A 17,293-nucleotide genomic window follows, 5' to 3' on the forward strand; every position below is an offset into this window, starting at 1 on the left:
TTTTTCCTACCTTCTTTTTCATCCAGGAACATCTACAGTGTAGTTTGAAAAGGATTTCTAATGTCATTAAGTTCTTCCATTAAGTCTTCTAGTGTCTGACCTGTATGCCTCTTATTCCAATTTAGACCTAATCCCTGCAGTCCTGCCCTGTGTGTTACCTGTTCTGCATTCACCAAGCACAGAGCTGCCCGTTTTTTCTGATGATTACTAGGCTTTACTTTGCCTTTTTGCTCTTTGAGATAACACAGAAAATTATGTTTGTAATTTAATCAATGATAGGATTTAGATTTTTTTTATTTTTGGTGCCAAGTTTCAGGACAGAGGAGAACAGATTCAGCCCTAGAAAATTATTTCCAGCAATGTAGCACAAGGGTTCTTTGTCATTCTTCATTGAAAATGGAGACTCAGGGGGATGATTTTTTTTTTTTTTTTCTTTTAAGCTTCTCTGTTTTTTCCTCAATCCTGTCATGGTAAAGACCCTGGAGAACAACGGTTAGGCTCCATTTCCAGGGTACTTGTCAGATCAGCCTTTTACAAGCCTCATTTTGGTGTACTGGATCAAACTCCATGAGTAAGGCAGAACAGGAATTACTAGTTCTACTGTTCAGAAGGAAAAGGCTAAGTTAGTTGAAACTGTCTCCCAAAACACAGAAATAAAGGGAAATGTTCACAGGGTTAAAATAGTGATTCACTTATCACTGTAAAACATTAAGTAAATTCAACTCAAGGACCCTAGATAAATATATTCATTGCTTACGTGGGAAAGCACCAGAGAGGCAGAGCTACCAGCCACTCATGCATGTGTGGAAAGGGAACTAGCCTTAATTTTGTTGCCCAAAACTCCTTCCAGGACAAAGGCAGAACCGTGCAAAGTCTACATCTTTGTAGTAATGTTTAAAAGCCAGAGTCAGAGTAAGCCTGACCTGTCTTGTTTATGGAAAGTTAATAAAGGTAACCTGAAATGGTCCAACATAGCACTAAGGAAAATTAGAAAGGAGTCTCTCTCTGCCTTGTAACTTAGGGTTCCTTCTTGGTCTGACAAGATGTCATGTGGACCCTTCTCACAAGACTGAGAGGTACCATGGTAATGCAGACACACCAGGCAGTTCTTCCAAGCTTGTCAGTTTGTGTGCTCACCTCTGACCCAAGGAGAATGAAGAGCTGGCTAAGTGCCATCAGGGGTGCCTAGGCTTTTGACATTTTGAGATCTACAAATGTGTTGGCAGCACTCATAGCTATACCACGATGCATTTGGCCCATGATAGGCCTCAGATTGGGCATTCTTGGTATAATTATACTGTCTATGCAGTTATAGTTACAAAAATACTGAATTTAAGTCAAATACATTATCATCTGGTCAGTTGCAAAAAAAAAAATATGACCTTAAAATAGGAAAAAATAAAGTATTCTAGTGACAGAGAGAAATTGAGGTCCTCATTCCATGAAGATAACATCTTACTTTGCTTCTCTTTTCCAGGACTGTATCAGCTTGGGTTCAGGAGAGCCAAATAGGAGTTCCTATCACTCCTTTGTTCTCTACCACAGTAATAGTCCTCGTTGGGGAGAAATTATCAAATTACCTATTCCCATTGACAGATTCCGGGGCTCCCATCTACGCTTTGAGTTCAGACATTGTTCCAGTGAGTGAGACCTCCCTTCATATTCCCTTGAGGATAAAAATGTGACTACACTCTTGATGTAGAATTGTGAGGATTCTTGGTATGAAAATGAGGAACCAGAAATAGGATGTTATCAGAGGTTCAGAACTATGGGATTTGGAGCAGGAGAGACGGCTCAGCCGTTAAAAGCCATCTGCTGTCCTAAAGGACCTGAATTCAGTTCCCAGCACTGACATTAGATTCACAACTGCCTATAACTTCAGCTCCAGGGAATCTCATGTCCTCTTCTGGCCTCATGCATACATGTGTGGTGTACACACAAATGAAAATAATTTAAAAAAATCCTTGGGATATAATACTGGCTTTCTCTAATATCTGAAATGTCCATGTTATATGGGGTGTTTTCTTTTGTACTTACTGACTACTTTTAAAGAACTTTTCCCTGTTTTATCAAGACCAGAAATTTAGCTTCTGCGGTGGTCATGGTAGCCTATAATGCCTTGGGATATGAAATGGAAATTCAGACCAGCATATTTCTCATTATTCTGCAATCAGGTTGCTACCTGAAGTTAAAAAGAGTGTGGGTGACAAACACAAGGGCATTTCTAATAATTGGCTCTGCTTACAGCAAAGGACAAAGGGGAAAAGAAACTCTTTGGCTTTGCGTTCTCTCCCCTGATGCGTGATGATGGCACCACACTATCAGATGATATTCATGAGCTTTATGTGTATAAGGTACGGACCTGGCTTTCTTTCATCTCCATCCCTTACCCCACTATGGCCATTCTCAAGTATGATTCTCATTTAACTGGTTGTCATTGGTCAGGCCAGAGGGTTCTAGATGTACATGGTGGGTGACAGTAAGACAACTGTGCTCAGGCCTTAGTTTTCTGAGTGCATTGTCCCTTCTCCCACAGCTAATTCCAGCAGGCCCTTGTTTCCCATGTCTCACTTCAGTAGAGGAGATCACTTACCAACTCTCCTATGCCATTATCATTTTAACTAATATGCTCCAAGTCCTACTATTTGAGATCACGGTGTTGTCAGTTGCCGCAGCATACAATGTATCAGATAGAGGCCACATATCTTATCATGTCCTGGGAATTGGTGAACAGAAAGCACTCCTGTAAGAGAACCTGCAACCCAAGGTCCAACTTGAGGAAGATAGTAATAAGCATTTACTCAGAAGTTCCCTGGGGACCTGGCTTTTGCATATTGTGTGGCTTAGGAAATATTCTCTGCTCTTTATGTTCATCTCCAGTGTGATGAGAATAGCACGTTTAACAACCATGCCCTGTACCTGGGCCTGCCCTGCTGCAAAGAAGACTACAATGGCTGCCCTAATATTCCCTCCAGCCTCATCTTCCAGCGTAGCACCAAAGAGTCTTTCTTCATTTCTACACAACTTTCTTCTACCAAACTCACACAGAATGGTAGGTTATGGTACATGCAAAGTACCCTCCATCATTTTCAGTTGTTGTTTCCACATTGCTTGCATGTGATAAGGAGGAGACTGCTTCTTAATGATTTAAAAAAAAAAGGACCATTTTCTTTATTTGCTTTTGTTTTTTGAAATAGAAGGAATTGTTCAACAATTATAGCCCACAAAGTTATCCATGGTTTTTGTAGTTGTAGGATTCACATCCAGAGTGCAGATACATCTTTGTCCTTTTTTTTTTTTTTTTTACAATTAAAGAAACTTTAGGGTTGGAGAGATGGCTCAGTGGTTAAGAGCACTGGCTGTTCTTCCAAAGGTCCTGAGTTTAATTCCCAGCGACCACATGGTGGCTCACAACCACCTATAATGTGAACTGGTGCCCTCTCCTGGCCTGCAGGCACACATGCAGACAGAGCACTGTATACATAATAATAAATAAATAAATCTTTAAAAAAAAAAAGAATCTTTAATTCTGTCACAAGTAGGGCTATTACTCTAGATTCCACCTGTCTTTGTCTGAAAGAAACTGAACCTTGCTTAAATTTATGAAGTTCACTATATTTTGGGTTTGCTTTCTAGTGGACCTCCTTGCTCTGCTGAAGTGGAAGGCCTTCCCAGACAGGATCATGGACATACTAGGGCGGTTGCGTCATGTCAGTGGAGAAGAAATTGTTAAGGTATGTCTCTCACTCAGTCTAAACATGCTGTCTGAATATGGACAGAAGACCTTCCCTGTGATTTCTGCCAATAAACCTCCAAGACCATTTCTCCAAATACATAATAGAGGAATAGCTTGGGAGGTTTAAAACTGGTTTATTACCTCTTAATATTACATTTAAATTAAAAGTTTTATTTCATGATTTATTTCCCACAGGGGGAAAAATGATACTAAAGGATAGTGGTAAAAAGTATCTGCTTAGAGTCCATCCCAGTGTTTGTGCTGTCTGAATATCTATGTTTTCTTCTCTCTTTAGGTCTTTCCATTTTTCTTACTTTATAACTCTTTAACACAAACCCAGGCTCTTGACTATAAACACTCTGAATGCTGTTGATTAACTTAACTTGTGGCTGTTAGTTTTGCCCTATTTCTTACCTGGAGTCCATTCTAGGGGACTCTTTCTTTATCGTCTAGCACAGCTTATTTCTCTGTGTATCTTTGTGATACTTGCCTGTAATGAAACCGTGTCCTTCCCAGTTGTATTTTTAGGGCTTCTCTGAGCAGCATGTGTGCACATGGTTTTTGGTTAAGATTGTACCAGGCACTTCTGGTAGTACAAGTCCAGCAGGGAAATACTACACACTAGACCAAGCTCTGCTACGGACAGTGGAAGAGCTTTGCGTTTACCATAAAGAGCAATAGAACATCCCTAATTTGCTTCATACTGCTTAGAAATAAATTGTAAATGTTGTATCATTTATATGCTCTGAATGACAAGTTTTTTCATTTTTCAAGGCTCCAAACAGCCATTGTTATTTACTGTATTTCTTAGTTTTGCATCTTAAAAAAGAAAAAAAAGAAAAAAAGAAAAGGAAGGCATGTTACAGCTGGGTGGTAGTGGCACACATCTTTAATCCCAGCACTCTGGAGGCAGAGGCAGGTGGATTTCTGAGTTTAAGGCCAGCCTGGTCTACAGAGTGAGTTCTAGGACAGCCACGGCTACACAGAAACCTTGTCTCAAAAACCTTAATTTTTAAAAAGGCGTATACTTAAAACAAAAAATAGGAACAAATAACACTGTCAGATTTTTATTCACATCGAGAGCCCTCATTGACTGCATTTCCCTTTCTCCTGGGATACTAATTTCCATACCAAAAAGTAGCTCTCTGTAGATGAAGCCCAACTCACCGTAACCTCGTCCAGATAGACTCCATGTAAGCAGGCTACAGCAGAATGGGAAAGAGCTAAACTCTCTCAGTCCCAGAAAAGTGATCACAAAGTGAATTGGATATCAGAGTCACTATTTTCATTTCAAAACAGGTATTCTATATGGATTTTTTTTTATAAGTACTCCTTCCTTAGAAATTTAGTATTGGCCCAGTGAGAAGAGCCACTTTAGATCTTATACAAGAGCCTTGAGCTATATATAATCCCAAGAGTCCACCTAATTATCCCTTACCTAGGTAGAACAGGTAACAGATAGTTTTTTGTCACACTTTTAAGATTCTTGGAGATGTTTTGTTGTTTATTGGGAGCCAAATCATTGTTGTATGAAAATTTGAGCATGCATCCGCAGTCCTGAGACATGACCCTTTGTTTCCTGTGTTGTTACAGTTTCTGCAAGATATCTTAGATACACTCTTTGTGATTTTGGATGATAATACAGAGAAATACGGCCTTTTAGTTTTTCAGTCTCTGGTAAGTCATTTCCTGAATTTCAGTTTTTTAAAAAACGTTCATTCTTCTATCATACAATACATCCCAACCAAAGCTTTTCCTCCCTCCAGTTCTCCCAGCTCCCCTCACCTCCTTTCTCCCCCAGCTCCACTCTCCAACCCTCTTCTCACCCGATAAAAGAGCATGCCTTCCAAGGACATCAACTGAACATAACGCATCGAGATCCAATAAGAGAACAGGCACAAACCTTCTCGTCAAGGTGGACAGGGCGACCCAACAGGAAAAGGGTCCCACAGCAGGCAGAAGAGTCAGAGACAGCCCCGCTCCTACTATCAGGCGTGCCCCCCAAACGCCACGCCAGTAACCATAATATACTTGCAGAGGATCTAGCGTAGATCCATGCAGGCTCTGTGATTGCCTCTTCAGTCTCTGTGAGCCCCCATTAACCCTACTTAGTTGATTTCACTGGTGGTGCTCTCCCAATGTCCTCTGTCCTCAAACCCTCTGGCTCTTTTCAAAATTCCTCCTACCTCTCTTCTGTGGGGTTCCACAAGCTCTGGGGAGAGACATGGTAAACCTGGGCTCTCTGTCTGCCCAATGTTTAGCTGTGGGTCTCTGCATCTGCTCCCATCAGTTGCCAGAGGGCGTCTCTCTGATGTTGACTGGTCTAGAAACTGATCTGTAAATATATTAGAACAATGTTAGGAATCATTTCATTTAGCGTTTTGTTTTGTTTTGTTTGGCCAGTCGTATTTGGCTCTATTCTTAAGTCTCTGGGCTTTCTAGCCTCTGATTCCTGGTCATCCAGGCAGTATTGGGCAGGCTCTTTATTAATCATTCTCATCATGTGTTTCAAAAAATCTAAAGAAAGCATCTTATTAGACTGAGTGAGCAGATTTGTTTTCAGTAGAAAAAGGTCTGAGAATTATCACCCAAGAAGACTTAACTAGCCAGGGCTAGAGAGGTGGCTCAGAAGTTAAGAGCACTGTGTGCTCTTCCAGAGGTCCTGAGTTTGGTTCCCAGCAACCTCATGGTAGCTCACAACCATCTATACTTGGATCTGATGCCCTCTTCTGGCATGCAGGTGTACATGCAGATAGAGCTCTCATATACATAAAAATACAGAGGGCCTCTGAAAAGACTCTACTAGCAGGGTATTAAAGCAGATGCTGAGACTCATAGCCCAACTTTGGGCAGAGTGCAGGGAATCTTAGGAAAGAAGGGGGAGATAGAAAGACCTGGAGAGGACAGGAGCTCCACAAGGAGAGCAACAGAACCAAAAAAATCTGGGCCCAGGGGTCTTTTCTGAGACTGATATTCCAACCAAGGACCATTCATGGAGATAACTTAGAACCCCTGCACAGAGGTAGCCCATGGCAGTGCAATCTCCAAATGGGCTCAGGGGAACAGGGGAACAGGGACTGTCTCTGACATGAACTCAGAGACATTGGCTGACTCTTTGATCACGTCTGCCTGAGTGGGGAGCAGCCTTACCAGGCTACAGAGGAAGACTATGAAAGACAGTCCTGATGAGACCTAATAGGCTAGGGTCAGATGCAAGGGGAGGAGGTCTTCCCCTGTCAGTGGACTGGGGAAGGGGCATGGGAGGAGATGAGGGAGGGAGAGAGGGTGGGATTGGGAGGGGAAGAGGGTGGGGCTACAGCTAGGATAAAAAGTGAATAAGTTGTAATAAATAAAAATGTTATTATAAACCAAAAGACTAACCAGCCAATATACACATCAGATCTCTCCAAGATCAAGTTTGAAGAATTGGATTTGAGAGCTAGAGAGATGGCAGTTAAGAGCACATATTACTCTTACAGGGGACCCAAGTTCAGTTGAGTTTGATCTTAACTCCTAAGGTTGCTTTAGTGAGAATGGATAGTGATACCGGTGTTGGGCACACTTTGCTGAATTTATGCAGCCCCACAGGAAAGCGCATATTCAAGAAGAATCAGTTCTCCAATCTAAGGGATAGGGAACTGAAGGAAAAGCTAGAATGGACACTTGCAGTTTGCTCCTGGCTTTTCTTCTTCCTTGCTTCCTTGGTCATGAGACCCTTTTTGAAAACACATAGCTTTCCACAGGCTTAAATTACTCCCTTCTCCAAGTTTTGGAGGGTACCTGAGTATGTTTGCCACTTCCACAGATATTAAATAATCTGCCCCTGATCCATACTGCGCCACTCCTCATTGTTGTGAATGGAGAGGCTCAGGGAAACATAGTCACAGACCAATGAAGCACAGATTTTGATTGGAAAGTCAAAGGAAGATTAAAAACAAGACATAAATACAGACAGTGGAAAACTTATGTTTAGTTCCCGTAGGGAACACTAACAGTTTGCTCTTTGAAGAACAAGACTTTGTTCCCGCCAAGGCATTTTTTTTTTTTTGAGGCCTCTGTTGAACTATGATGGCCTTCTTTCTGTTTGTCTCAGGTTTTCATCATCAACCTGCTTCGAGACATAAAATATTTCCACTTCCGGCCTGTGATGGACACATATATCCAGAAGCACTTTGCTGGAGCCCTGGCTTATAAGTAAGTTGTATTTGGTGTCATTATAACAATTTGCATTTGAGAAGAAAAAAAATCAGAAATTTAAGTAGTTCAGTTGTAGCTATCATTCATTTAGCTGACTCTTTAAACTTTACTTTTTTTAAATTGTGGATATACATATATACACATACATGTCTATGTCTATGTTATAAAATGTGTCACCGTAACCATTTTCAAGTTAGGAGTCCCTGTAGTTAACTCGCATTGTTGTACGACCTTCGCCAGAGCTCCACAAGTCAGAACTCTCTAAAACTGTGTGATGTTCGGCTTCTCAGTCCGCCCAGCTTCTAAAAGCAGGAGGGAGTAATTGAGTTCCAGCCTCACTTCCCTGTGCCCTGCAGCTGGGGTGTGGGGTGTCTTCAGCAGTAAGATCTTAACAACCAGAGAGCAATGGCCTTGCCTGTGTTGTTTTGTTGTCTCTGGACCTTCCTGACCTGTATAACTCACAGGGAGGTATGTTACACCTGGCCCTGGGACATTTGTTTGATTGTCTGTGGCTTCTGAGATTGACTCCACTCCTGTAGGTTACCTCCATTCAACTTCATTTTTTAAATATATTTTTAAATTAGCTTATAGAGTACTAGGTTTCCATATATTTTCTTATACCCTTACTTTTAGTTAACCTTTCTCCCTATTTAAACCTTACCAACCCAGTATTCCTCCCTTTTTATTCACATTTCCCATGTGCTGTACTGTCTGCTCCCCTTTTGGCCTCTTTCCAGCTGTCTACTCTAGTTCTAATAGTTTTGTTGTAAGATCATCAGACACACACACACACACACACACACTGATGATCACGATGACTAGTAGAGCAAGAAATGGACATATATGAAATCTAAATACAGATATTTTTTGCTTCTTCACTTCAAATTTAGATACCTTTAAATTATTTTTCTTACCTTTTTGCTCTAGGTAGAATTTCTCTATATAAACAAACAAACAAATTATTAAAAACAAGTGTTCTTTCCTTTATCCTCATCTTAGAATAGCTGTCACAATGTAAGCTATGGGCTTTCTGCTGGGAGATTAAAATATAGTTTATTACATAGTTGCTGTACTTTTTCTTTTAAGAACTAATGGTAGAGCTATAGAAATTGTCTTACTTGCATGAGAAATATGAGAAGTTAACATTATAACATCCCCAAAAAATAATCAAATAAAACAAAAAGATACTTCATATGAAACAAATTAGCTAAGACCATTGGATAAATAAGATACTGTTATTTTATGAAGTTAGCATAATTTTTACAGCCATAAATAATGCTTGACAGTGGTAAAGCAGCGGAGCTCTTAGAGTTCAGATCCTTTGACACTTCAGGGAGTATACACTGTATTTTATGTGTCATCATCTTTGTTTTCAGCAATAACTTTGAGGTAGACTGTTATTTCCTCCCTACGTCAGATGAATAGAATGAGGCACAGTGGGTTAAATAACGTACCTAAGAACACAAAACTGCATACTAGTGGACCCAACAGCTTGTACCCTTTACCTCTATGATCTCTTGCCATATATATGTGTATACCTTCCTGATAGATTATGGAACCGCCGCTTTAAGATACAGTCCCTTAGAGAGATTAGGTGTGGCAGGCCAGGAGAAATTGGGCTACAGATCTTCTGTAGTCATTCCCTAAAAACAGAGAACTGACAGGCACTTGCTGTGGTTATTAGAGGAATCCCAGCCTTCCCTCTGCTGCTAAGGACAAGACATCTTTAAACTATGGTCTCACCTACTGCCTGCCTCCATGTCAAAAGTCATATAGGCTAGGCCAAAAAGTGTGAAGCTTCTCCACTTAACTCTGGAAACCCATATGACTCAGAAACCCTGTTTATTCCATAAATTTAAAAGCTCTTTCCTTTAGAACCTCCATAAACTATACAGGGCATTTGTCTCTTCTAATGCTTTTACACTTCAAGGTTTGCTCATGGCCCCGTTAGTTGTGGCATTCTGTCTCTTAATAAAGCTTATTCTGAAGGGTAATTTGTTTCAGTTCCTTTAGACAAAGCTACTGCTTCTTTTCTTTTAAACTGTAATACCTAGCAAACTCGTTGCTCTCAGGTGGCTTGGTCCTCAGGAGATGAGGTGTAGAATGGAGTGGCATTTAGAACCATACACTTTTATTCAGTCTACTAGTTAGTGTTGTATGTGCTGGAGATGTTGCTACTTAAGAAAATAAAAATACATAATAGAGTCTAAGTTTGAGGGAAAATGAAAATGAGCATGTTTGTGATTACCAATAAAATTCTGTAGCTCCTGATGGACAGAGAGTGCATCTCTCTTGGATAATATGAGAATTTCACAGCTCCTGTTTGACAGTTCTTTGTTGATTCTTCTATTTGACTAAATACAAATTTGAGACTACATTGCATTTTGATTAAAATGGAATTTCTGTAAATGTCTTATTTCTAGGGAGCTCATCCGCTGTTTGAAGTGGTACATGGACTGCTCAGCAGAACTGATTCGGCAGGACCACATCCAGGAAGCCATGCGGGTAATGCCTTGAGCTTGCCATGTATAAGGGAGGCATTCCTACAGTTATTTGTGAGTAGCACCATTAGCATGGTGCTCACGACTACTGTAGCCTGCTGGCCTGCTTTCGGGAATGAATGCCTTGATACATACAGTCCCTTTCCTCTCCTCGGCTGTGCTTTGGAGCACAGCTGATCGTTACCCATGATCATTTTACCTGGAAGCAGGAAGTACACACGGAGCCTACCCATTGTTACATTTGTTTACCATCTGGCTCACTTTTACCAGTAGGATCAGTTTGCACTCCCACTGTCTCAAGTATTGATACCGCTTCTAAGCTAATACTGGTAGTAACATTGATTAGAGTCAACTCTGAATACCATTTCCTTCTTTGGTGGCTACTACATATTTATTATTTTGGGGACTGTGTTAAGTAAGTAAAAAGGGAGAAGTGGATAGGTATACCATATGAAGATGGTTGTAAAGATAACCTTATAACCTTGGCCTTAAGAAGAATCTGGAGTCTTCTGTGGTCTGATGTCAGCATGGTGCCTTGAAAAGGTTCCCTGGCAGTGGAGCTTGCTTTTCATTGCTGGGTGGCTTCAGGTGATAAGAGGCTCCTTACTGTAAGTCAGCTCTGGTCTGTTAACTTCTTCTTATAGCTACTCTCTATACAATAAAGAGCATATAAGAGGAATGAAATCCTTTTTTCAAATGTTTTCAAGATAGCTTCCATGTCTTCTAGAAATGCCCTTAAATTGACCATACTTTCTGTATCTGTCCCTGTCTTGTCCTGTACTTGGGTTATCTTTCCTTAAAGTTTCTTTTTAGTTATGTTTTCCACACTTTTTGCGTAGTCATAAAAGGAGAATGGCTTCAAAGTTCTTCTTTTTTTCCCTGTCTTCTTTTAAGATCATATATCTATACTAAGTACAGGCCCTGTACCATATATTGTTCTTCTTGCTTATATGGTACAGTGTAACAGATAGCATGGGTAGAATTAATCACAAATCTCTTTTTACTTTATTTGACTCTCAGAGCATGCTTTAAACACCTGAAGGTAGAAGTTTTATTTTTTTTCCTCCTTCATACTAAATAGTTACTGTCTGTTCTGGGTGCTAAAAAGCATATATAGGACCAGCTCATCTCCTAAAAGTTGAGGTAAATGCAAAAGATTCTGTGTGAATCCATTACTTAATTACTTAAGGGTACTATAGAAAATTTGGAAGATTTCCCCACCCACGTTGGCATGCCATTACGCAGGTCTTGTTTAGAAAGCTGTATTGTTAAGATTGCATGGGTGCATCTTCCCTGTCTTAGAAGACACTCTCTCAAAATACACATCCTAGTCCTCGTGCCCTTACAATTTTCTGCCCGTCTTCTGTCATATTCCCTGAGTCTGAGGTGTAGGGACTGTATTGTAGGTATACAATACAGTTGGGGTTGAGCACCCCACAATCGGTTGTTCTTTGCATTGTTATTAGTTGAGGATTTTTAAACTAGTACCTATCTGCTGTTAAAAAAAAAAAAAGAAGCTTCTTTTATAAAGAGTGAGTGCTACGTTTATCTGTAGGAATAAGAATAAGCATTTAAAACACAGTTAGCAATTACACTGGTCTAGGAAAGTGGCAGTAGTAGGTTCTCCTCTAGGGCCCATGACCTCTCGAGCCGTGAGTAGTTGGCTAAGTTTATAATACCAAGCATTAATTCCCTCTTGTTGAATGAACCTTGAGTTTCATTAAACAGCTGTCAGTTGCATCTCAGATAGAAGTGTCACTTTACAGCAATGGGAATATGCTGGGCTGGTCATTTTTATGGTTCATAGGCTTTAAAGCTAGATAGGACTATTGATTGCTTTTCTATTTTGACAGCTTGCATAGCACCTATGAGGATTAGTCTCAGGGAAGTGGCTTCCAGGTCAATTTCGGCTTGTTCCTTCAAGTCTGTTGTCTGAAGTGTGTGATGTTTTTCAACAATAGAGTCTTACCTTCAAGTTCTAGGCAGCAGCCAAGGCTAATGGTAATAGCCTGTATCTCTTGGACTCCCTCACTAACAACTTGAAGGGAAATATCCCATGCTTTACATCGAAGGTTTTGTTAGATAGTCTGTGGATGTTGGGGAGAGCATTATTACCCCATGTGGTATGTCTTAGTCACTGTTCTGTTGCTGTGAAGACACACCATGACCAAGGCAGTTCTTAGAAAAGAAAGTATTTAATTGGAGGCTTGCGTACAGTTTCAGAGGTTTAGTCCATTATCATCATGGTGGGAAGCATGACAAGCAGGCATGGCAAGCATGGTGCTGAAGAAGTAGTTGAGAGCTACATCCTGATCCACAAGTAGCGAAAGAGACACTGGGGTTGGCATGAGCTTTTGAAACCTCAATGCCCACCCCAAGTGACACATTTCCACCAACAAGGCTACTGGCTGGTGTTTAAACATTCAAATATATGAGTTTCTGGGAGCCATTCTTATTCAAACCACCACATGGTATAACTCCATTAAACACACATACACACACACACAGCAAAGTAACTTTTATTTGCCTGAAGTAATTGTTATCTCCAAGGCTTATTGCCTCCCTATGCCAACCTAGGCCTAGTCCTGGAGACTTCTAGCCTCTGTCCAATCTAATCTAGGCCTAGAATGCTTTTAGCCTCTGGGACTTACTGCTGAATAAACTCACTCTTTCTAGTTCTTTCTAAACTCTTGCTGGCTGGCCCAGCTCAGCTGTTCTGGTTCAAAGCTCCTCTCCAGCTGACTGATTCAATCTGGCTTCTCTCAGTTTCTCACTGAATTGCTCTGCTTGACCTCAAACTAACTCTAGAAATCTAATCTGGCTCCTTCTCATTCTCTGACTCGTTCTGTCTTCACCTGTGTCTAGCTTGTTCTCACCTCAACCTGTGTTTGTAAACCTCTCCCAGTAGAACTGCCTCTTCTTTTTCTCTGTGCTACTTTCTGGTTTCAGCTGCCTCTGCTGACCTGCACTGAACTCACTAATTAACTCCACTGCACTGCCTTTCAACTTACTCTTAATCAAACTGCCTGAACCAGACTGACTAGATCTCATGTCTCTGTCTCCTGAGTGCTGGGATTAAAGGCAACACAAAGCCTAGAGCAAACTTTTGTTTACCTGAAACTTGCTTTATACCAGGCTGGCTTGAACTGGGAAATCTGCTGGCCTCTGTCTCCTGGGGTTAAAGGCGTGTCTGTATTCCAGCCAGATCACACAGACCTAGAAGGTCTTTGGATGTGATCTCTTGCCAAGCAGCCATGTTCAGAATTCAAATTCTTGTACACACATGCTTGCATCCATGCATATGTATGTGTTTAAGTAAACACCAAATAATGTTTCACTTTGGTTTTATCAGCTATTGTTAGTGTTATTTATCTTTCCTCCCTACTCTTCCCCACATAAAGTCTCCCTCCCTGTTTTTCTCATTTCTCTTTCATAGCACCAGTCTTCTACTACCCTTCCTTTCCATGTGTCATCCCCTCATGCTTCCTTTTTATTTTTCTTGTTTCTGTAGTTACACCCAAGCTACACACTAACATCTAAAGATCCAGAACTAGGATCCACAAATGAGAGAGAATATGTGGTGTTGGTCTTTCTGAATCTGGGTTCCCTCACTCAGCATATTTTCTAGTTCCATCCATATGCCTGAGAATTTTATTATTTCATTTTTTATAGCTAAATAGAATTCCATTGTGTACATGCACCACATTTCCCGTGTCCATTCATCAGTTGAAGGTATTAAAGTTGTTTCTAGTACCTAGTTATCTTGAATAGAGCGACAGTAAACACTACTGAGCAAATACGTGTGGAATAGAATATGAGGATAGCTTTTGACAAGGTGGTCCACAAATATAGTGTACTTTCCACTGCTAAGCTGTGTCAGGGACCTTAGAAAGGACCAAGAGGGTACAGTGAATCTTCTTGGTGATGAAACAGTCATACTAGAGGATGGAGATTACTCAGTAGACAAGAACACTTTCTGTGCAAGCTTGAGGACCTGAGTTTGAATCCTAGCACCCAAGAAGCCTGGCCACAAGCATGCCTATAGCTCCAACTCTACGGGAGGCAGAAATGAGGACCACTGGGGCTTTCCTACTGCCAGTCTAGCTCCCGATTCTGAGAAACCTTGTGTCAAAAGAATAATTCAGATATCTGAAGTCTTCCTCTAGTCTCTGCACATGCACACAGGTGTGTGCACAGACCATTATATATACCATACACACATTGCCTCTCCTCCCATGTTCACGCTCACAAAGAGAAAAGTTGCAATAACTTTCAGTCTCCTCTCCTTTCAGATCTATTGATTAAAAAAAGGACAGAATAGCTGCTTTAGCTTCAACTAAATGCTTCATTTTCTTCAAAAAAGGGTTGGGAGCAGCCCTTCTTGAATCTTGAACAAACACCCTAAGATGCACCCTTCACCTTTGACCCCACTCTGTCTTGGGATCTCAGAGATAGCAACCTGGTTATCATTAGTGAGGAAGGGAAAAATCATTTGGTAATTGAAGATTTGAATTGTTTTTCTTGTTTTTTTTTTTTTTCTACCTCTGTCCAGGTTGCACAGGACTTTGACACCATCCTGTGTTGCACACTATTTTATGTCATAGAACCTAGTAAAAGAACTAAGCCATCGTGTGTGAAAATGCAAGCAACTTTGCTGTTAGATTCTGCTCTTCTAAAACTAGAAAATATTTCTTAGTGCATCTCTTGTAGTCGACATTTCTGACTGAAAAGTAAACAGCTAAACAATAGGACAGTGGTGATAAGAAAATACTTTCTTTTTAAAATGCAAGATGTGGGGGTTGGCGAGATGGCTCAGTGGTTAAGAGCACTCTTATCCCCTGTTCTTTTAAAGGTCCTGAGTTCAATTCCCAGCAATCACATGATGGCATACAACCATCTATAATGGCATACATGCAGGCAGAACACTGTATAAATAATTAATAAATCTTTTTTAAAAATAAAAAATAAAATGAAAAGATGTGTATAGTACATAACTAGCTATAATATAATAGCATTTCTAGGGTTTCATTTTTTTAAGAAAAATAACTTTTTTTCTGTCTATTTTTCATGTTCTACATCATCACAGACCCTTTGCCTTCTGAGGCAGCTAACAGTGAGACATGTATGTAATGGGCTAACGTTCTATCCTAAGCATGTGGAAATTTTGAGATATTTCTCTGGGAGTGAAACTCTTTGTGCTACAGTAGAAGAAATAACTCCAGGAATTTGTTACTGGCATAACTAATAAATGAGACTAGATCTTGGTATTTTATATTTTCTGCAGCACAGGTATAAAGAATCACTAAAGTGTAGGTACCCTGGAGCAAAAGCAGCACATAGCTTGCAGGTATCTATTTAGATTTATAAACTAACAGAGTTTTCAGGCTTTCTATTCACCGGATGTTAAAGAGCTGCTGAAACAGGGCTCTAGGACTGTATGAGACCACTGTTCTTGTTACCCTTTCCATTGGTGTGATCAAATTCCCAATTTAAAAAAAAAAAAAAAAAAAAAAACTGTTTTGGCTGACAGTCAAGAGGAATGCTGTTCATCATGGCAGGAAAGGCCTGCAGGATAGGCTTGGTCTATGGCACAGTAAAGAAAGAAGGGAAAATACAAGTCCTTATCTGGCTTTCTCCTTCCCTGCCCTTAAAAAATTAAATTACTTTTATTTGTTTGTTTATTTGGAGAGGTAGAATGTGCGTGTAGAGGTCAGAGGATGACTTATTAGACACATTTTCCTAAACCAACAGTCACCCATGTGAACCAGATTTTCTGAGCCAAAGCTGACAGGCAAATGCTAAAAAGAGGCTAAAAGTTGTTTTCTTTTAAGTATTTCAAGTAACTGGGTTTCATTTGTTTTAATCTACTGTCTTTGCTATATTATCTGAGATAATATAGCATTTCTTTAATTTAAAAACTGTTCTCTTAAAGGAGAATTGCTCTGTTGATAAGTATCACCAAATTGCAAGGATCCATCTTTCTGCTCTTAAGCCATTTTTTGAGAATACTGCCTTCTCTTTTGCTTATGAACTGTTAATGGCAGATGTCGTGGCTGGGAGGAACTGGAGAGTGGATGTGTCAGGCACACTAGCTGCTGTATAACCTAGGGCTAGTTTTTTTCTAGACTTCTTTGACCTTCTATGAGGTAGAAGTTCCTTTTCCAGACCCCACCGGTCATGTAAAGTTTCAGGAAATTTCTTAAAAGCCCTTCTTTCCTTATCATAAACTTAGGTAGAGTTAGACCGCGTGTGGTGGCAATGCATGTAAGCCAGCACTCCAGGGATGTGCAGGTGGCTTGTAAGTCTGAGGCCAGCCTTGACCAGATAGCAAGACCCTGCTTCCAAATAAGGAAGGAAGGAAGGAAATAGGAAGGAAATAAGGAAGGAGGGAGGAAGGAAGGAAGGAAATGAGGGAGGGAGGGAGAGAGAGAGGGTAGCTAAGCTATATCCTGTCTTTAGGTTTTTACATTTTCAGGTCTTTGGAAAAAAAAAATACAGGAGCTGGAGAGATGGCTCAACAGTTAAGAGCACTGGCTGCTCTTGCAGAGGACCTGGGTTCAATACCTGGCACCCACACTAGATATACAAATGGTATAGATATAGACATACATGCAGGAAAACAAATACATATTTTTTAAAAAACAAAGAAGCTGAATTTTGAGTTCTGAATGATCTTTAATTTAACTCTTTGAAATTTTAACTGTCTATGGCTACTTAGTTCCAGAACCTAGAATATTATTTATAAAATCATTTGATCATTCTCTCAGTAAACAGACAGCTTCTGCTTAGTGACAGTTTGGATCTTTGAAAAAAAATATTTTTTTAAATAAATTGCCTATCCATAGTTGGAACCACCTGT

At 40.3% G+C, this 17,293-nt stretch overlaps 1 protein-coding gene across 9 annotated transcripts in view; it reads left to right on the forward strand.

Moving 5' to 3' along the window:
- Nucleotides 1-17,293, forward strand: part of Dock3 (dedicator of cytokinesis 3) — a 309,055-nt gene that overhangs the window by 202,808 nt on the left and 88,954 nt on the right. For all 9 annotated transcript variants that reach the window (XM_060385341.1, XM_060385339.1, XM_060385340.1 and 6 more), the window contains exons 16-22: nt 1,478-1,640; nt 2,248-2,354; nt 2,881-3,052; nt 3,637-3,734; nt 5,330-5,413; nt 7,830-7,930; nt 10,357-10,438. In XM_060385341.1, coding sequence (XP_060241324.1) covers nt 1,478-1,640; nt 2,248-2,354; nt 2,881-3,052; nt 3,637-3,734; nt 5,330-5,413; nt 7,830-7,930; nt 10,357-10,438 — 807 coding nt within the window. The remainder of the gene's footprint in view (nt 1-1,477; nt 1,641-2,247; nt 2,355-2,880; nt 3,053-3,636; nt 3,735-5,329; nt 5,414-7,829; nt 7,931-10,356; nt 10,439-17,293) is intronic.

The sequence above is a fragment of the Meriones unguiculatus genome, chromosome 6 (assembly GCF_030254825.1).
Source record: "Meriones unguiculatus strain TT.TT164.6M chromosome 6, Bangor_MerUng_6.1, whole genome shotgun sequence".
Classification (NCBI taxonomy): domain Eukaryota; kingdom Metazoa; phylum Chordata; class Mammalia; order Rodentia; family Muridae; genus Meriones; species Meriones unguiculatus.